Genomic DNA, 21,477 nt, shown 5'->3' with positions numbered 1-21,477 from the left:
ATGGATAAGCTGAGATTGAGTTTGTCAAGCTGAGACTGGGTTCACACTCTGGAGGAGAGACACAACAGAGCAGTGAACCAGCAAAAGAGGAAAATAATTTTTGATAATTTTCAGCTATGGGCCAGGTGTGGTGGTGGCTCATGCTTTAATCTCAGTACTTTGGGAGGCCGAGGTGGGTGAATCACCTGAGGTCAGGAGTTTGAGACCAGCCTGGCAAACACGGTGAAACCCCATCTCTACCAAAAATACAAAAATTAGCTGGGTGTGGTGGCGCACGCCTGTAGTCCTAGCTACTCGAGACGCTGAGGCAGGAGAATGGCTTGAACCCGGGAGGCAGAGGTTGCAGTGAGCCGAGAACGCACCATTGTACTCCAGCCTGGGCAACAGAGCGAGACTCCTTCTCAAAAAAAAAAAAAAAAAAAGGTAATTTTCAGCTATGTATGAGTGTAATAAAGGGAAAAAAAACAACTTCAGGATTATATAATAAGGAGCCTGGAGGCTGGAGGCTGGGGTGGTCAGAGAAGGCCTCTCTAGGGCAGTGAGCCAAAAGATGAAGTGGCAACTATGGAGAAGACTGGGCACAGAACATTATAGATGAAGGGACCAGCCACATGCGAAGGAGCTTGGCTTGTCTGAGGAGCGGAAAGGAGGCCATTGGGGTTGGAGCTGAGTGAATGAAGGAGAGAAGGTGGGCAGCACCAGGTCACCAGGGGCACTGTAGGTCTTCATAAGACATTAGGTGCCTACAGTAAGCTCCTTGGAGGGTTTTAAGCAGGGAGTGCACTGTCTTACTTAGGTTTTATTTATTTTTGTATTTTTTGAGACAGAGTTTTGCTCTTGTTGCCCAGGCTGGAGTGCAGTGGCTCAATTTTGGCTCACGGCAGCCTCCGCCTTCCAGGTTCAAGCGATTCTCCTGCCTCAGCCTCCTGAGTAGCTGGGATTACAGGCACCCACCACCATGCCTGGCTAATTTTTTGTATTTTTTAGTAGAGACGGGGGTTTCGCCACGTTGGCCTGTCTGGTCTCGAGAACTCCTGACTTCAGGTGATCCGCCTGTCTTGGCCTCCCAAAGTGCTGGGATTACAGACGTGAGACACTGCGCCTGGTCAAGGTTTGGCATTCTTTTTTTTTTTTTTTTGAGATGGAGTCTTGCTCTGGCGCCCAGGTTGGAGTCCAATGGCTCCATCTCGGCTCATGGCAACCTCCGCCTCCTGGGTTCAAGTGATTCTCCTGCCTCAGCCTCCCGAGTAGCTGGGATTACAGGCGTCCACCACCACGCCCAGCTAATTTTTATATTTTTAATAGAGACGGGGTTTCACCATGTTGGCCAGGATGGTCTCGATCTCTTGACTTCGTGATCCACCAGCCTCAGTCCCCCAAAGTGTCGGGATTACAGGTGTGAGCCACCATGCCTGGCCAGGTTTGGCATTCTTTTTTTTTTTTTTTTGAGACGGAGTCTTGCTGTGCCCCAGGCTGGAGTGCAGTGGCGCGCGATCTCGGCTCACTGCAAGCTCAGCCCCACCGGTTTCACGCCATTCTCCTGCCTCAGCCTCCCAAGTAGCTGGGACTACAGGCGCCCGCCACCTCACCCGGCTAATTTTCTTGTATTTTTTTTAGTAGAGACGGGGTTTCACCGGGTTAGCCAGGATGGTCTCGATCTCCTGACCTTGTGATCCGCCCATCTCGGCCTCCCAAAGTGCTGGGATTACAGGCTTGAGCCACCGCGCCCGAGGTTTGGCATTCTTAATAACACTTGTCAGATGACTAGGAATCTGAGGCTCAGAGAGGTGAAGTAACCTGTTGAAAGACACACAGCCATGTGAGTCCAGACCAGCTCTCTCCTTGGCTTGATGAGCCTCATTTGAGTGGAGAGGGGAGTGCAGTTGGAGGAGCCCTGGGGGAAGGTCAGTGGGGGTGGGGTGGGGCTGGGATTGTGGGCCACCTGGAGAATTCTGCTTTGATTTTTAAGGAAGTTCTAAGCCCTGGAGGGATTTTGAGCCTGGCTTCCTTGAATTCCTGACAGCCTGAGGGGGTTTATTGTAAATGTTTGTGTTTCTTATCTGCGAACCCTTTTTAAAAACAGGCTTGGAAGAGGTAGTCTGAAGGTACAGAAAGATTTGGGGGCCAGGTGCAATGGCTCATGCCTGTAATGCTAGCACTTTGAGAGGCTGAGGTGGAAGGATCATGGAGCCCAGAAGTTTGAGACTAGGAGATCCCATCTCTACAAAAAAAAAAAAAAAGAAAAAGAAAAAGAAAAACAAATAGCTGGGTGTGGTATTGCATACCTGTGGTCTTAGCTACTTGGAGGCTGAGTTGGGAGGATCACTGGAATCTGGGAGGTCGAGGCTGCAGTGAGCCATGATTGTGCCACTGTACTCCAGCCTGGCTGACAGATTGAGACCCTGCCTCCCCCCACAAAAAAAAGAAAAATTGGGGGAAATTTTTTTGAGTTTGAAATTTCTTGGTTATTGCCTTTTTCTGTGCCCTAGCCTCTCCTTTCCCCCAGGAGAATAATGGTAATGAAGTATGGTGCTTTGATGTGCCAGATGCCTTTCACTTTGTATGCATTATCTCATTTAATCCTCACAATCCTTTTGGGAAGAGCCTAATAGTTCCAACTGAATGACTGAGTCACAGAGAGGCTAAGAAACTTGCCCAAAGTCACACAGCTGGCAGGTGCCAGCACTTGGATTCAGACCTAGTAGTCTGTCTCCAGAGCCCACACACTGAACGACAATGCTGTGTTGAAATTGGCCAATGCCAAGCATGCCCTTTATGATGGAGAATTACCAGGTGGCACTTACAAGCCTAGGAGAGACAGTTGACCTGTATAGTGAAGGGCTTTGGAGTGATGGCGGTGGGGTGTGCTGCATCAATCTACTTGCCTTGGAGCACATAAATGACTTTGCCTCTCTGAGCCTCACCAATAAAATGGGTACAGAAATGCCATCCTGGTTGGGTGTGGTGGCTCACGCCTGTAATCCCAGCACTTTGGAAGGCCGAGGCAGGGGAATCATGAGGTCAGGAGATAGAGACCATCCTGGCCGACATGGTGAAACAGGTATGGTGGCGTGCACCTGTAGTCCCAGCTACTTGGGAGACTGAGGCAGGGGAATCGTTTGAACCCGGGAGGTAGAGGTCACAGTGAGCCAAGATCGCTCCACTGCACTCCAGCCTGGAGACAGAGCGAGACTCTGCCAAAAAAAAGAAAAAAAGAAAAAAAAAAAAAAGAAATGCCATCCCAACCTCTTGGGATTCTTGGGACAGTTCGTAGCTTCTCCATAAACAATAGCTGTGAACTACATGAAACCCTTCTGCAAAGGAAATAGAGGACTATTTCCCTGTCTACCCTCACACCTGCTAGGTGTATTCACAAACTCCTGATATTTTTCCTGTTCAGCGGTTTGTCCATCTGTAATCAGTTTCTCAATCATTCTGTACTTAATAGCCGCTTTACCATGAGCCTGTTTTTCTCTGGGATTTAGTTACCTTATCAATGAAATGGGGAGGCTGGGCGAGGTGGGTTGGTCACACCTGTAATCCCAGCACTTTGGGACGCTGAGGCAGAAGGATTGCTTGAGCCCTGGAGTTTGAGACCAGTCTGGGCAACATGGCGAGACCCTGTCTCTACAAAAAATACAAAAATTGGCCGGGCATGGTGACCTGTGCCTGTAGTCCTAGCTACTTGGGAGGCTGAGACGGAGGATCTCCTAAGCCTGGGAGGCTGAGGTTGCAAATGAGCCGAGATTGTGCCGCTGCACTCCAGCCTGGGTGAGAGAGTGAGACTCTGTTTCAAAAAAAAAAAAGAAAGTGTGGCGAGTTTTAAATAAATTGATATTTGTATTTATAACAATGCCTCCCAGATAATAAGTGCTCAATAAAAGGTAGCTGTCACGACTGTATTTCTAGCTTTCCTTCCATCAGGGCAGAGGCCTTCCTGGAACAGTTTTGCTGGTAGCCCAGATGTCTAGTTGTTGCCTAGTGACTATTTGTTAACTGGCTGGTCCCATTGTTTTCTTCTCTTTGAAATCTGAAGTCAGGGCCACCAGGTTAGGAATCATTTTCCTTCTTAAAGAATACATGCGCCTCTGTGGGTGGTGTGTTTACATAAGGTGAGACCTGCCTGGTAGCTCACTGAAGTTTCTTTCTACCAGGATTTCTCAGCCTTGGCACTGTCGACTTTGGGCCTGATCATCCTTTGTCTTGGAGCTGTCCTGTGCATTGTAGGATGTTCGGCAGTATCCCTCACCTCTACCCACTAGATGCCTGTCGCAACTCCTCTTCCTGCCCAGTTGTGACAACCAAAAATGTCCCCAGATATTGCCAGATGTCCCCTGGGTGTGCTGATTACTGCTTCCCACTCTTCTAAACACCTGAGCCCTGTAAAAGTGTTTGTTTGATAATGGGAGCGTGTACTGAGCTCCTGCTGTATGCTGGGTACAAGGGATACAGACGTGATCCCTGGCTGGGCAGTGCCTAGAATGCAGTGAATGTTCCATAAATATTGTCATTATCACCCAGTTTCCCCAAAGCCATTAATAAATACTTTCGTTAAATACGTAAACATGATCAGAAATAATTCAGAGGAGTCCAGTGTTTACTGGGTTTCCTGGTTGTTCCTCCATCTCTCTGCAAACCCAGAAGCCTCAGAGACCAAACTTTCACCCTGGTCCTGTTTCTGGTCTCCTTTCACTTGGATTTTGGACCATGCCCGTCTACACAGACGGGATTCCGTCTTCATTCCATTTTATGGCTGCATCACGATGTTTCGCATATGGGCATCAATGTTGCTTCCTGTCTGGTTTTTCTACAAAACCCTGTTGCAGTGGCTACCCCTGTCTGTCCTTCTGTGCACCCATGAGCCCTGCAGACAATAGGACATGTTCTTAGAATCATCCCACTACTATCTGAGTGATGTTAAGCATCTGTCTTTATTTATTTATTTATTTTTGAGATGGCATCTCGCTCTGTCGCCTAGGCTGGAGTACAGTGGCGCAATCTCAGCTCACTGCACTTCAGCCTCCTAGGGTCAAGCGATTTTCCTGCCTCAGCCTCCCCAGTAGGAGTAGCTGGTACCAAAGGTGTGCACCACCACACCCAGCTAATTTTTGTATTTTTAATAGAGACAGGATTTCGTCATGTTGGCTAGGCTAGTCTCGAACTCTTGACCTCAGGTGATCCGCCCGCCTTGGCCTCCCAACGTGTTGGGATTCCAGGTGTAAGCCACCATGCACAGCCACAGCATCTTTACGTGATGGTTGGCCAGGGTAATTTGGGTGACATATTGGGTCTGAACTCTTTGCTTCCTCAAAGGAATGTGACAAGGTGACTGTGGAGGGCCTGTTCCTTTATCCCTGGCGTTTCAGTAGAGAATTTTGCCTTCTTTTTTTTTTTTTTTTTTTTTTGAGATGGAGTTTCGCTCTGTCGCCCAGGCTGGAGTGCAGTGGTGCAATCTCGGCTCACTGCAAGCTCTGCCTCCCGGGTTCCCGCCTTTCTCCTGCCTCAGCCTCCCGAGTAGCTGGGACTACAGGCACCCGCCACCACGCCCGGCTAATTTTTGTGTATGTAGTAGAGATGGGGTTTCACCGTGTTGGCCAGGATGGTCTCGATCTCTGACCTTGTGATCTGCCCACCTCGGCATCCCAAAGTGCTGGGATTACAGGCATGAGCCACCGCGCCTGGCCGAATTTTCCCCCTTCTTTAGGTGACTTTTAGAGATAGCACCCAGGGCAGGTGGGGACCTTGGTTGGTTTGCAGTGGCGTCTCTTCCTTCATCTGCCCCCTTTCTGAAGCTAATTTCCCTTTGCTTCTCCCAACCCACTTCTGTGGTTCAACTGCTGCCAGCACAGAACTGTCTTTTTGTTTCTGAATTGCCCTCTGATGCCGTGATTCCCCATTGCAGTTTGGAAGCCACCATCACTGGAGATTTCTAGAACCCAAGCCAGGCAGGGGCTGGATAAATAGTGCCAACGGGTGCCAGCCACCAGAACCAGCTCCTCAGCCAGCCACAATGTAAAGGCCAAAGGCAACCGGTTTCTCCACATTCTTTGTGGTGTTCTGGTCGAGTTTGAAGGGCCTCATGTACACATGTTGGAGGGAGCCTTTGGGGCCTGGGCCTGCTGAGGGGGTGGGTGGTGGGCAGTGCGTTCTCATAGGGAGTCGGGCCCTGCCTCAGTAAAATTGGAAAGAACTTGGCATTCTTGATCCAGGAAATTCCTGTTGCGATGTTGTCGTTTTTCCAGAGGGCCTCATCCCAGCTGGGGAGGAGAAAGGGCCGCGGTTGCAATTGCCTCTAGTTGTTGAGGGCTAAACACTGAATTCATTTGTAAATCAGCCTCTTTTCTGTAGATTGAAGCAATTTCTGTCCTGCCAGGCGAGTTTGGAAGTTCGCCTTTTACATATGAATGTGCCCTTTAATCACCACTTCTGCATTATTGAGAGAGGGTGGAGGAGGCTGTGTCTAGTGGGAAAGGATTATACCTCGAGTATAAAAGATGGGTTTTCTCATTTCTAGGAGAGGGGCATCAGAACTAAAGAGAATCTGAAACAATTACTAAAAATATTAAAAACACCTTCAAAATGCAAACCACAGCTGTTTCCCTCCCCCCAGGCTCCCTTCTGATATTGTCACTTCGGCCAGCAGAACAACTCCAGTTCCTCGTATTTATTCACAATCCCAGGAAATAAATGGCTCTTCGGTGCCCTGCACCGAAGACTTTCAGCTCAGCCGAGCTGCTGTCGAGGGTGATAAATTATAGGTGAAAGCCCGGGGACATGAAGGCAAGTCGCTGGGCTTCAGACTGCCTGATTGCAAAGAGGTGACAGTGTCCTTGCCCCGCCGGGCGACCTAATGTGTACAAGACCGGGGCTGGCCTGGTAAGTGGTGACTCTAAGCCTGTTCTCTTTGCTTCTTCCTCCTCCCCCTGGGAGAGGCCGCCGAGGATCCGGAAGCAGGAATGTCTGCTGTGGGTGAGCCTCTGTTCTCTTTTGAACAAGAGAGGCTAGGCCCTCTGAGCAGCCACACTTTCTCAATGGCAGGTAAGTGCCTCCTCTTGGCGTTCCCTGCCCCTCGCATGTTCTGTCTCCGAGGTGAAATGCCATTTTCCCCAAGTTGAGAGTGACCTTTCATTCCACGGCCTCATTTCCATTCCAGCCCTCCCTGTCCCGGCTCTGGATAAGAAGTTCCTGTTGATTTGCAGAGATTCTTTAGAAGCACAGTTCAGGCCAGTGCAGTCCTCCGGAGAAGTAGGCTCAGCCCGGCAGCTCTGGCAGGGCCAAGTCAGCCAGGGTGCATACCGGTCCTCAAGTTTCTGTGGGTCTAAGAGATGGTCAGCGTTGGAGGAAATAATCATTTGCTTATGCGAGCAGTTTTCATTTACAAGTTCCTCCTGGCTTAGGCATTATCTGCTGCGAGGACAATTTTGCCTCCTCCCCACCCTCCAACCTTTGCTCCTGATTTTTTACTTTTGTTCTCCGCCAGGAGGAAATTCCAGACTTTTGTCTCTTTATGATGTAATTACTGGTTGGGGAGGGCCCCAAAGATTCCTGGGGAAGGGAGGCCTGTTTGGGTACCTGCTCTGTGTCTTTGGGAAACGCTTTGAAGTGATTAACCGTGCTCTGCTTTGCTGCTTCTGGGAGAGCAGCAGTGTGTGGTCATGTTTGAAGTAGGCCAAGGGGAGAGGACTGGTGATTACGAAAAGTGTTGCAGAGCAGGCCTCTGCTTCTGACCCTGCCTTCACAGTTCCTGGAGGAAACCTGGAATTTTCAGTCTGATTGAAATGCAGAAATCATGTCCTGGGCTGATTCTGGTCTCCAGTCTACACAGGCCGGCATTTTCCATAGCTTTGAACTTGTGGAATTGATTTAACATGCTTCTTCCAGAAAGCAAGCTGTGTTTTTGGAGTGGGGGTGGTAGTCGGGGAGGAGGTGGAAGAGAAGCAAGAAAAGGAGGAAGAGTGATTGGTTAAAAAATAGAGTTACCTATTAGTTACCATTGAATGGGTGCTTACTATTTGCCAGGTATTATACTAAGAGCTTTACATGAATTAACTCATTGACTTACTCGATAACTTTACAAGGTACCATTATCTCCATCTCAAAGAACAGAGCACAGAGAGGTTAAGTCGCCTTTTTAAGGTCACACTGCAGGGGAGAGCACAGCCAGGTTCTGCATGCATTTTGACACCAGAGAGCTGATTCCCCACCACTGTGGCATCCTGCCTCTCTGTCGTTTGCAACCTGGCCCATCAGAGCATATGCCCTTGACCTATGGGTCCTGGTCTGCCCGGGACACAGCTAAGCACATGGTTGGTTGCCCTACTCCTGTGGCTGGTCATGCCTGTCTGGGCCTGTGGACCAAGCTTCTCTTTCTGTTCAGGCCCCAGCAGGCTTGCTGTCGACATCATTAAGGAAATTAAACACCCACAAAAACACAAGAAGCTCCTGGCCTTTCAGCTGTGGCCCTTTCCCTTGAGGGAGGAGACAATTCCTTGTAATGGTGTGTCATTTCCTAGCCCCTGGAGAACAGCATGTGCTGTGACTCAGGCGCCGGATGTGGGGGCAGGAGTGGGGTGGGGGGCGGGTACCTGACGTGGCCTGCTGGGGAGGCCTAGCCTTGATGGAGGCTGGAAAAGGGGAGGTAAGATGGCCCTGGAGCCTCCAGACTATTTCAGGGACTGATGCCACCATTTGGAAATAGGGAGGTGAATATGCTTTCTGGGGACTGCCTTTGAGAGAACGGTGTCATCAGTGAATGACATGATTTTCCACCTTCTCCCAGTTCCTGGAACTCTTTGTTGGACCTTCCCCACCCCCATACCTCCATCTGCAGTTCAGGGGAAAAAAGGCAAAATGAGAGTGTACTCTTAAATCATAGACCCTAAATTAGGGAGTCCTCTTGCTACAGAGCTGAGGATGAGGCCCTCCTGGTGCGAGGCCTTGTGGTGCAGAGGTTAGAAGCTGGCCCTTGGAGTCCCATTGCCTGGGTTCAAATCCCAGCACTGCTCCTTGGTAGTTTTGTGATCTCAGTCTAGTGACTTAGTGGGAACTACAGGAAGTGCATTTTGAACAGTTCCTAGAATATCGCATATAATCAAAGAAACTCTTAGCCCTCTTTGTTTTTTTTTTTTTTTTTTTTTTTTTTTTTGAGACTGAGTCTTGCTCTGTCGCCCAGGCTGGAGTGCAGTGGTGTGATCTCGGCTCACTGCAACCTTTACCTCCCTGGTTCAAGCAATTTTCCTGCCTCAGCCTGCTGAGTAGCTGGGATTACAGGTGCATGCCACCATGCCCGGCTAATTTTTTTTGTATTTTTAGTAGAAATGGGATTTCACCACGTTGGCCAGACTGGTCTTGAACTCCTGAACTCAGGCAGTCTCCCGGCCTCCCAAAGTGCTGGGATTGCAGGTGTGAGCCACCACGCCCGGCCAAAACTCTTAGCTCATTATACTCTTGGCTCAGAAAAGCTATAAGCCTGAGTTATCTTGAAGGAAGATGCCCCTTAAATCAAAGACATCCAGGAAATGCTGAGCTCCGGGATGATTTCTGGTGGATCACAAGACATAGGCCTGGGAAGGATCTCCTCACATGCTTGGTTCCTTTTTTTTTTTTTTTTTGAGACAAAGTCTCGTTCTGTTGTTCAGGGTGGAGTGCAATGGCATGATCTTGACTCACTGCAACCTCTGCCTCCTGGGTTCAAGCAATTTTCCTGCCTCAGCCTCCTGAGTAGCTGGGATTATAGGCTCCCACCATCACACTCAGTTAATTTTTGTATTTTTAGTAGAGATGGGGTTTCACCATGTTGGTCAGGCTGGTTTCGAACTCCTGACGTCGTGATCTGCCCACCTTGGCCTCCCAAAGTGCTGGAATTAGAGGCGTGAGCCACCGTGCCCGGCCTCGTGCCTGGTTCTTAATACCCAGTAGACCTTCCCATATTGTTACAATTTCAGCAAAATGTCACAAGGAGGGGAAAATTCTGCTGCTTTCTGCTCCATGCCAAGCTGTTTTCCTGAGTCACTGCTCTGTCCTCTCCACAAGGCTGCACTCCTCCCTCACCCACATTAACTCATTCAGAACCACTCATTTTTGTTAGAGGATAGGTGGGAGGCAGAGGGTTGTGAGTGAGCCAGCCCAGTGGGGTCGCAGGTCCTATTCCCTCAGAAAGCAGCAGAAAAGTCTTTCAGATCCAGGGTGAACCAGTGATTCAGTCGACAGTGGCTGTTTGTCATTGTTCCAAGTTTATAGATGAAATGTGCTGAGCAATACATCTTGTCAGAATTAAATCATTAAAGAAGAAAAAATTGACTCAGCTTTCTGGAAAGGGTCCTTATAGAGCCTGGTTACCATGGCTACAGTCGGGCGTACACCCACCAGTCCATCACCACCAGAGGCCCAGCCCCCACTGGAGTGGGGGGCAGTTAAGTCATAATGCCACCCTGCTGTCTCATCCCTCCGAAGGATACTGAATCCAGCAGTCATTTCCTAATTCTTCTCCCTATGAGCCTTCATTGAAATCCCCTGCTGTTGACTGATGTGTCTGTTGTTTGGAACCTATCAAATTTCGACCCCTTGGATACAGCCACTGAACTCTCATCAACTCCAGGGGGAATTGGTGTGTTTGTAACAGCGAATAGAATTGGGGTTTTTATGTTTTGCTGAAGCTAGAAGGTTTGGAATACTCTCAGATGTGGGCATCCTTGGGCTAGGACCCACCTCCCCCTACCTCTTGCTGAGCAGAACCTCAGTTTCCCCCTTTGTTTCCTGGTGGGCTTGGGTGATATTCCCTTGCCAACTCTAAATCGCTTACAAGTATATTAATTTCTAGTGATTTTTTTCCTCTTTCTCATTAAATTAAATAATTTTAATGTTCAAGAGGGACTTTTACATCTTATGGGGGCCCTGAAGTTTTTATTCATTGGAGCTGAGGACACCTTTGCAAAGGTGAAGTAAGCTATGGCTCCATGTACCTAGAAGCTGCACTCCTGTATACAATGATGGCCTGTTCAAGGGTCCCTGGAGCACTGTCTGGCTGTTAAATGAGAACTTCCAGTCTAGTCCCTTTCTCCCCCTCTCTTCCCATTTTGCAGGTGAGGCCCTGAGGCCCTGAGAGGTGGAGACTTGCCTGGGGTTGTTTGCTGTTTAGCCTTATTCTCCAGCCTGGCCCCCTTGCTTGACCTCTATTCCCTGAGTCCTGGACCAACCCCTCACATAGTGTCTGGAAGGTAGAGGCCATTGGCTCTGGCTTGCCAGTGTGGAACAGGATTGTGTAGAGTTGAGAACTCAGACCCAGTCTCCTAAACACATACACATACTCTAGCATTTCTCAAACTAGTGTACCTCCCAGTCTTTGGGAGGACTTGTTAAAACACAGATTGCTGGGCCCTACCCCAGAGTTTCTGATTCTGTAGATCTGGTGTGGGGCCTGAGAATTTGCATTCTTTTTGTTTTGTTTTGTTTTTAAAGATAGAGTCTCTCTCTTTCGCCCAGGCTGGAGTGCAGTGGTGCACTCTCGGCTCACTGCAATCTCTGCCTCTTGGCTTCAAGTGATTCTCCCACTTCAGCCTCCCCAGTAGTTGGGACTATAGGCGTGCACCACCACACCTGGCTGATTTTTGTATTTTTAGTAGAGACAGGGTTTCACCATCTTGGCCAGTCTGATCTCGAACTCCTGACCTCAAGTGATCTGCCTGCCTGAGCCTCCCAAGGTGTTGGGATTACAGGCGTGAGCCACACCGCCTGACCAATTTTCTTTATTTTCCTAACGTCATCCAGGCACATGATAAATACAGTACAAAAGGGTATAGAGTGAAAAATCATCCTTCCCTGGTCTCCCTGCTGGCAGTCCTCCCAAGGCAACTAGTAGTCCCCAAGTCGAGCTTTGTTGTAGTTTTGTGTTCATCCGGGAATATTCTAGGTTTGTGCAAACATTGATGTGTATATTAAATCTTTTTTGGGGAGGAATATTGGTCCGTTAATGGTGCTAGATACAGTTTATTTATTATTTATTTTTTTGAGACGGAGTCTTGCTCTGTCACCCAGACTGGAGTGCAGTCATGCAATCTTGGCTCACTGAAACATCTGCCTCCTGGGCTCAGTCGATTCTCCTGCCTCAGCCTCCCAAGTAACTGGGACTACAGGCAAGTGCCACCACACTCAGCTAGTTTTTTGTATTTTTAATAGAGATGGGGTGTCACCATGTTGGCCAGTCTGGTTTCGAACTCCTGACCTCAGGTGATTCGCTTGCCTCAGCTTTCCAAAGTGCTGGGATTATAGGTGTGAGTCACCACCCCCAGCCTAATTTTTATATTTTTTGTAGATACAGGGTTTCACCATGTTGCCCAGGTGTTTTTTAATCTTTTTAAATAAGTTTTACATTTTTTTAATTAAAAAATTTTTTTTCAGAGACAGTGTCTCTCTTTTTCACCCAGGCTGGAGTGCTCCGACATGATCATAGTTCACAATACCCTCGAACTCCTGGGCTCAAGCAGTCCTTCCTCCTCGGCCTCCCAGAGTGCTGGGATTACAGGTGTGAGCGCCGTGTCCGACCATGTAACTGTAATCTATTCTTAGAGCAGTCCTCTGTTTGCAGACGTTTGTTTCAAGCGCTTTGGGTACAGCCCACAGTGCTGCAGTGCAGTCATCTTGCCTTTGCTCCTTTTCTACTATTTTGTAGAATGTGTTTCTAGAGGAGATTGTTGGGTCAAAGGCCAAGTGGAGAAAAAGTTTTCAGGAACAGTGGTGGAAGTCGGGTGAGGACCCATGTGGGAGGTTTCTCTGGGGGAATGTGCTCACCCCGGGCTGCACCTCTCTCTCTCTCTCTCTCTTTTTTTTTTTGAGAGGGAGACTCGCTCTGTTGCCCAGACTGGAGTGCAGTGACGTGATCTTGGCTCACAGCAACCTCTTGACTCCAGGGTTCAAGTGATTATCCTGCCCTGGCCTCCCAAGTAGCTGGGATTATGGGCATGCGCTACCACGCCTTGCTAATTTTTGTATTTTCAGTACAAAAGTACGGGGTTTCGCCATGTTGGCTAGGCTGACCTCTGTGTCTCTTTTTGTGAGTTTTCCCACTAACTAGCTGCTGTGTGCCTTTGGTCCAGTGCTTTGGGCTCTCTGGGCCTCCCTTTTGATGTCTGTGGTTTGATCTCTGGACTCTCAGGTCTGTTCACTCTCAAGGTACCTGTTGTTAGCATTTAATTTCTACTCATGACTGGGTCTCCACACAGCACCCTGAATATTTGTTCAGGATTGTCCAGAAGCTTTCACGGTGAGGCTGGAGAGTTCCATCCCGTGGATTGGGTTTTGAGAAAGAGTTCTCTGTCTTCCTTTGTGAATCTGCTGGAAGATGCTTTGCCTTTTCACCAAAATCAACCACTAGGAGGCCTTGCGTGAAGCACATTGGATGCTGTCAGTCTGCCGTCCGCGACTGCTGCAGGCAGGGAGACAGGTGCACCACGCAGCCTACATGCTGAGTGATAAAACTGGGGCAGGAGCGTCTTTGGTAATTGACATCTTTCCGGATTTCACATCCCATCCCACCCCATCCTCCTGTGGTCTTGGCACAGCTCACCCCTCTTGTGGTATTCGTAGCTTTCGTTCCTCAGGATGTCAGTTGCACCAGGCTGTGTCATTACGTCGTCCCTAAGTTACCAAGACCACCATGCGGCATGGTGGATTCAAGTCCTTGGAGGTGAAGACTGAGTGGATGGTAGTAGAAGTGTACATGTGTTTTTTTTTTTTTATTATCATTTTTGAGACAGAGTCTCACTTTTGTCGCCCAGGCTTGAGTTGCAATGGCATGATCTCAGCTCATTGCAACCTCTGCCTCCCTAGTTCAAGGGATTCTCCTGCCTCAATCTCCCAAGTAGCTGGGATTACATGCGTTTGCCACCACACCCAGCTAATTTTTTTTGTATTTTTAGTAGAGACGGGGTTTTACCATGTTGGCCAGGCTGGTCTTGATCTCGTGACCTCCCGCCATTGTTCGTGAAAACTTTTTCTCCACTTGGCCTTTGATCCAACAGTCTCCTCTAGAAACACTTTCTACAAATACAGTGGAAAAGGAGCAAAGGCAAGATGACTGCACTGTGGGCTGTACCCAAAGCACTTGAAACAAACATCTGCAAACAGAGGACTGGTTTTACTATGTTGGCCCAGCTGGTCTTGATCTTGTTACCATGGTTTTACCATGTTGGCCAGGCCGGTCTTGATCTTGTGACCTCAGATGATCCGCCTGCCTTGGCCTCCAAAGGTGCTGGGGTTTACAGGTGTGAGCCAGTGTGCTTGACTGAAGTGTACATGTGTTTAAATGAAATGCTGAAAGATGAAAACAAGGGGTGCATGAACAAGAGTGGGGCTGGCATTTTCCAGGTGAGAATCCACAAGGATGTAATTTGTATTGATCTTTTTGGAGGAGGGTCTCAAACACAAGGCCCAGTGGCGGTGGGGCCACGGAAACCTCCCAGTGGGTGGGGTGTGTTCTTTTCACACAGTTACAGTACATAGCCTATTAAACACGAATAAATGATGTTGTTTTCCACAAAGGAGAATGTGTGCCTTCATTTCCTTGAAGTATGTAGCCTTCCTGATCTATCTTCTTTGGTTTCCTGTTTTTGCAATCAGGCGTGGGCATGGAGAAGTCATGTTTATCTGGGGTAAGAACAACACTGGTGCCTGTGTGACTCTTGGCAGGTTGGCGTCGGTCTCATCAGCAGGGACATAGTGGGGAAGAGTGGTGATTGCGCATGTTTCCATCTAAAAGTGGGGTACTCAGCTCTATCTGGTGCTTTGGGGCCCTGCAGGTCCTAATTTGTTTTTTTTTTTTTTTTTCCGAGTCGGAGGCTTGCCCTGTTGCCCAGGCTGGAGTGCAGTGGTGTAATCTCGGCGCACTGAAACCTCAGCCTCCCGGGTTCAAGCAGTTCTCCTGCCTCAGCCTCTTCAGTAGCTGGGATTAAAGGCATGTGCCACTACACCCGGCTAATTTTTGTACTCTTGGTAGAGATGGGGTTTCACCATGTTTGGCCAGGCTGGTCTTGAACTCTTGACCTTGTGATCTGCCCACTTTGGCCTCCCAAAGTGCTGTGATTACAGGTGTGAGCCACTGTGCCCAGCCCTCCTAATCTGTTTTTTTAAGAAAAGCGAAAAATCTAGGTTATTACACGAAGTTTCCTGATTTTTGCATCTTGGCAACAAATTAAGATTTTTACAAAAATGTTATATAGGTCGAAGAAATGCTTGTCTGACTGTTGAGGCAGACAGCCAAGAAGGGGGCACGTATATTCTGGGAGGAGGAACACTGAAGTGGCTTCGGGTTTGGGGGACAGAATGCACTCTGTTCCCACACTCTGTTCCTCCACACCTCCTCGCTGTGGGGCCCAGGCCTCCCTGACTGCTTTAAAACGTGTGGTCCTGTGTCTCTTTCAGATCCTGGCTCTGCAGAGAGAACAGCCCAGAAAAGAAAGTTCCCCAGCCCTCCACATTCTTCCAATGGCCACTCGCCGCAGGACACATCAACAAGCCCCATTAAAAAGAAAAAGAAACCTGGCTTACTGAACAGTAACAATAAGGAGCAGGTAAAGCAGCTGCCTGGAACAGAGTCCTCACTGCCGGGACAGAGGCCAGCCAGTAGCGCTGAACCTCTCTGGGTCCTTGTAAACGCCAGCTTTCTTGGCATTGAGCTAGCTGCCTTGCACTGGCTGTCATTTGCCTTGGAGAAAAAAAGGTGGCTCAAAATGGGCCTGTGTAGAAATTTCCAGTGGGTTTTCAGATCTGTTTTGGGGACGGAGCAGGGACCCAAGATGTGATGAGGGTATATAATTCTTTAGGGTTTGGGGCATTTCCTTGTATTAGTTTTTTTTTTTTTTTTTCATGCTTTTAGGACTGTTTCTCCCATGTGGCCTGAGGAGTTTTCCCCTCCTGGGCCATGTCCATAGGACTAGTTCTCAGCTCTATCTGGAAGTGGTTGCTTGGCTGAGGCAAGTTCCCTTCTGGCCTCAGTTTTCTCATCTGTAAAATGAAGGGTTTAGAGGCCGGGCGTGGTGACTCATGCCTGTAACCCCAGCACTTTGGGAGGCTGAGGTGGGTGGATCACGAGGTCAAGAGATGGAGACCATCCTAGTCAACATGGTGAAACCCCGTCTGTACTAAAAATACAAAAAAATTAGCTGGGTGTGGTTGCCCGCGCCTGTAGTCCCAGCTACTCAGGAGGCTGAGGCAGGAGAATCGCTTGAACCTGAGAGACGGAGGTTGCAGTGAGCCAAGATCGCGCTACTGCACTCCAGCCTGGTGACAGAGCGAGACTCCATCTCAGGAAAAAAAAAAAAAAAAAAAAAAAAAAAGAAGGGTTTAGGTCTCCGTTAAGAGGCATTGCCAGGGGCAGACTTAGGTAATTGGTCACAGTTCCTTTTCATGGAAGCACACGGGATTCTTTCCAGAACCCACCCTCCCTTGGCAGCTAGCACCAGTCCGCTAGATAGGAAAAATCCGTTCACTGTTTGGATCTTTTCTAAGGGACCTTCCGGCTTTAGAATTCTCTGGGGCAGGCTAGATACTCTTCCGATTACAAAAATGGAGAGGCATTTTAGTGGACTTACTGGTGGATTGTATCTATCCCCCTGGACTATGAAGTCAGATCTCATAGCACTGAAGGAAACAGTGTCCCACTGGTTCTGATGCCACTTGTTCTTCAGCAGTGATTCCTAGGGATGCATTCATCCATTTTGTGCATTATTGAGTAGAGGAGTGGGCCCTGGGGATGGAAAGTTGAATTAAACAAGATTGTTGCTTCCATGGAAGGAGACGTAGCAACGGTTAAATACCCAGGCCTGTGAGAGGTGTGTGTTTCTGAGCATGAATCTATTTTCACTCTCAAAATTACATAGTGAAATGCCAGCCCTGCTTTTGCTGTGTGGCTGTGGGCAAGTTAACCTCTTTTGTGCCTGGTTTTCTCATCTACTGAAATGGGGATAATGATACTACTACCATGAATTTCACAGGGTTGTGAATATTGAGCTAAATGCCATAAATAGCAATATTAAAAATGAAACATAAAGTCAGTTTCTCTGCTAAGTAGAATAATCATACAATCTATATATGAAATAAACAATTCCTGTAAAAATGCTCATGTCCGGCCGGGCGCCGTGGCTCATGCCTGTAATCCCAGCACTTTGGGAGGCCGAGGCGAATGGATCGCCTGAGGTCAGGAGTTCAAGACGAGCCTGGCCAATGTGGCAAGAACCCCGTCCCTACTAAAAATACAAAAAATTAGCCAGGCGTGGTAGCGTGCACCTGTAAATTGCTTGAACCTGGGAGGTGGAGCTTGCAGTGAGCTGAGATGCCGCCACTGCACTCCAGCTTGGGTGACAGCGAGACTCCATCTCAAACAAACAAACAAAAAAAACCTCATGTCGAAGATGGTAGCCACAGGTCACATGTGGCTCTTCAGTACTTGAAAATGGCAAGTGACTGAGGAACTGAGTTTTCCAATATTTTTTTTTTGAGATGGAGTCTTGTTCTGTCACCCAGGCTGGAGTGCAGTGGTATGATCTTGGCTCACTGCAACCTCCACCTCCCAGGTTCAAGCAATTCTCCTCCCTCAACCTCCTGAATAGCTGGGATTATAGGCATCTGCCACTGCACCCAGTTAAATTTTTTATTTTTAGTAGAGATGGGGTTTCTCCATCTTGGCCAGGCTGCTCTCGAACTCCTGACCTTGTGATCCACCTGCCTTAGCCTCCCAAAGTGATGGAATTACAGGCGTGAGCCACCGCGCCTGGCCTTATTTTTTTTTTTGAGACGGAGTTTCACTCTTGTTGCTGAGGTTGGAGTGCAATGGCGCGATCTTGGCTTTCTGCAACCTCTGCCTCCCAGGTTCAAGCGATTCTTGTGTCTCAGCCTCTGCGTAGCTGGGATTACAGGCGCCTGCCACCATGCCCAGCTAATTTTTGTATTTTCAGTAGAGATGGGGTTTCACCATGCTGGCCAGGCTGGTCTTGAATTCCTGACCTTAGGCGTAAGCCACTGTGCCTGGCCTACCCTCTTTTAAGAGATGGGGTCTTGCTATATTGCTCAAGTTAGACACTCAAGTTATCCTCCTGCCTCAGCGTCCTGAGTACCTGGGCTCTCCGGGGTTCCTTTATTTATTTGTTTATTTTTTGAGACGGAGTTTCTCTCTCATTGCCCAGGCTGGAGTACAATGGTGCAATCTCAGCTCACTGCAACCTGCGCCTCCTGGGTTCAAGCGATTCTCCTGCCTCAGCCTCCTGAGTAGCTGGGATTACAGGCATGCGCCACCACACCTGGCTAATTTTTTTTTTTGTATGTTTAGTAGAGACGGGGTTTCGCCATGTTGGCCAGGCTGGTCTCGAACTCCTGACCCTAGGTAATCCACCCTCCTCGGCCTCCCAAAGTGCTGGGATTACAGGCGTGAGCTACTGCGCCTGACCAAGTTCCGGGGTCCCTTTTTATAAGGGCACTAATCCCATTCATGAGGGCAGGGCCCTGATCACTTCTCAAGGCCCCACTTCTCTAATGCCATCACCTTGGGGTTAGAATGTCAACATAGAAATTTGGGAGGCACACAAGCATTCAGACCATAGCACTCAGCAAAATCTAGCAACAGCTGGAGCTAAGTCAAGCCTGCCCTTTTAGACACAGGCCTGTGGTTGATTGTTTGCCACACTCCCCACCCTTCCCTGTCGTCTCTGAATTTCTTGCCATGTCCACGTTCTTTTGACTTTGGCATATGTGAAGATTCTCCACTGTCTTCCTCTCTTTCTTCACTTTAGTTTCTCTTCTTCGTTCCATTGTTCTAGAAAGCAAGCCAATCGCACCTTATAAAGAGCAAATAGGCTGGGCGTGGTTGCTCAGGACTATAATCCCAGCTACTTGGGAGGCTGAGGCAGGAGAATCCCTTGAACCTGGAAGGCAGAGGTTGCAGTGAGCTGAGACTGTGTCACTGCACTGCAGCCTGGGCGACAGAGTGAGACTCTGTCTCAAAAAAAAAGAAAAAAAAAGACAAATAATTCATATTCCATTTGGATAGAGATGTTTTATTACCATGTGGAAATATGGGATGAGTTTTAAGTTTGGTCCCTATTCCACCCATTTATCATATATTAGGAATTAATTTTAGGGAAGTTTATTTTTATTTTTTGAGACAGGTTCTCACTCTGCTGCCCAGGCTGGAGTGCAGTGACATGATCATGACTCGCTGCAACCTCAACCTCCCCGGCTCTGCAGCCTCGACCTCCCCGGCTCAAGCAGTTCTCTCTTCCCTCAGCCTCCCAAGTAGCTGGGACTTTCAGCCCCTTTTGGCACACCGGGTTGGTTTTTTGATTTTGTTATAGAGATGGGGTCTCACTTTCTTGCCCAGGCTGGTCTTGAACTCCTGGGCTGAAGTGATTCTCCTGCTTCAACTTCCCAAAGTGTTGGGATTACAGGCGTGAACCACTGCACCGGGCCAGAAGTTTAAAGAAGAGCTTTAAAACACATTTTATTTTCAGGGTTTAAAAGCATCCTAAGGTTTACCATGCATTTTCTGAAGACCTTTGGTCCAGTGTTTTCACCCTTTGGAGGGTTTGAGAATGTATGGGAAGATGCTCCCGGCGTTTTGTGAAGGAGGGTCAGGTTGCTAAATGGATGTCCTGTAGTATATGGGGCAAGAAATACCTTGCCTAAAATGACGTCAGGGTCTTTACAGATAAATACCACTCTGCTCTTTAGTTCTGACACATTTGAGTTCAAACGTCCTTTTGGGAGGTGTTTTGGTTTTTTCCCCTTGCATTAAAGGATTGAGAAATAACGTGCCAGCAGATTTGTACAGAATGGCCTTAGGTGTGTCTTTGATCAAATACAGCAAAGAAATGATGGGGCCCCTCTTCACCTTCTCTGAGTATAGGGTGTCTACATATCATGAATGAGTGGCTAGTACTTATTTTCTTGGGCCCACACATTGTCCTAAAAACTAGGACATTTCACAGAAGTCTTTCTTTTCTTTCTTTGTTTCTTTCTTTTTTTTTTTTTTTTTTTTAAGAGACAAGGCTTTGCAGGGCCAGGCTTGGTGGCTCATGCCTGTAATCCCAGCACTTTGGGAGGCTAAGGTAGGCGGATCATCTGAGGCCAGGAGTTCGAGACCAGCCTGAATAACATGGTGAAACCTTGTCTCTACTAAAAATACAAAAATTAGCCAAGCGTGGTGGTGCACACCTGTAATCCCGGCTGCTCGGGAGGCTGAGACACGAGAATCACTTGAACCTCGGAGGTTGTAGTGAACCAATATCACACCACTGCACTCCAGCCTGGCTGACAGAGTGAGACTCTGTATCAGGGGAAAAAAAAAAAAAAAAAGAGACAGGGCTTTGCTCTATTGCCGAGGCTGCTGGAGTACAGTGGTGTCATTGTGGCTCACTGCAGCCTTGACCTCCTGGGCTCAAGCAGTCCTCCCACCTCCGCCTCCCAAGTAGCTGGGTCTACAGGTGTGCCCCACCATGCCTGGCTAATTTTTTTTTTTTTTTTAACTTTTTGTAGATACAAGGTCTTGTTGCCCAGGCTGGTCTCAAACTCCTGGGCTCAAGCTATTCTCCCACTTCATTCTCCCAGATTGGTGGGATTCCAGGCGTGAACCACTGCACAAGGCCCACAGAAGTCTTTTGTTTGGCTGAGACAGTGTATTAACAGTTGAGACAGTTCAGGGGAGTGCAGGGATTGCCAGTTTCTCCCCAAGGTCAGGCAACACTAGGAGTGTGTGTGTTTGCCCAACTCGCTGGATCACTGGAGCTGAGTGGGTGCTGCCTCTGTAAGTTGGGTCTGAGCTCTGCCCAGCCCTGCTGTCTTCCCCACTTTGAGGTTGAATGCCAGTGCATCCTCACACTCCAGGGCTAGGTGGTTTTTTCTTACATACTTCACAGTATTCGTGCTTTTACCAGATGTAGGAGAATGAGAGGTGAAGCTATGGTTTTTTTCACTCAGGTATGGCCTCTGTGTGGCCTCTGTAGGAACTGGAGTCTATGGTCCTCATACTCCACACATGGACCTTGTGTTCACACACAGCCAGAGAACCCATACTCTGGTTTATGTAGACCAGGTGTCTGCAACTACAGACTGTGGGCCAGATGCTGCCTGAAGCCTGTGTTTGTAAAGTTTTATTGGCACACAGCTACAGTCATTCACTTATGTACTATCTGTGCGTGCTTTTGCGCTACAGTGGCCAAATTGAGTATTCGCAATAGAGACCTAATGGCCTGCAAAGCCTCAAGTATTTACTATCCTTATAGAAGCCTTTATAGGAAAAGTTTGCCGTTTCCTGGTATCATTGAAGGTATTCCAGAAGCAAATAGACAGGGCCTTTTCTATTTTCTTGTTAGCCAGCCTGTGGAAGGAGTAGGGAAATAAGAAGATTTTCTCTTCTGCAGTATCCCATAATAACCTGCAAATATTCCATGATAACACAGGTTGCAACCTGTTTCCCTAGTTATCAGACTGGTAACA

The 21,477-nt window shown here is 48.3% G+C and overlaps 1 protein-coding gene across 50 annotated transcripts in view; it reads left to right on the top strand.

Annotated features, from left to right (window-relative positions):
- Positions 1–21,477, top strand: part of ZMYND8 (zinc finger MYND-type containing 8) — a 148,179-nt gene that overhangs the window by 31,037 nt on the left and 95,665 nt on the right. For 45 of the 50 annotated variants that reach the window (XM_077951946.1, XM_077951943.1, XM_077951939.1 and 42 more), the window contains one exon: positions 15,415–15,563. In XM_077951946.1, coding sequence (XP_077808072.1) covers positions 15,415–15,563 — 149 coding nt within the window. Of the gene's footprint in view, positions 1–6,610; positions 7,039–15,414; positions 15,564–21,477 lie in introns of those variants that run through there. The other 5 variants (XM_077951930.1, XM_077951932.1, XM_077951917.1 and 2 more) reach the window with 2 other exon arrangements.

Source organism: Macaca mulatta, chromosome 10 (assembly GCF_049350105.2).
Source record: "Macaca mulatta isolate MMU2019108-1 chromosome 10, T2T-MMU8v2.0, whole genome shotgun sequence".
Classification (NCBI taxonomy): Eukaryota; Metazoa; Chordata; class Mammalia; order Primates; family Cercopithecidae; genus Macaca; species Macaca mulatta.
The sequence above is the reverse complement of the archived record's forward strand: the minus strand, read 5'-3'. Positions and strand labels throughout refer to the sequence as shown.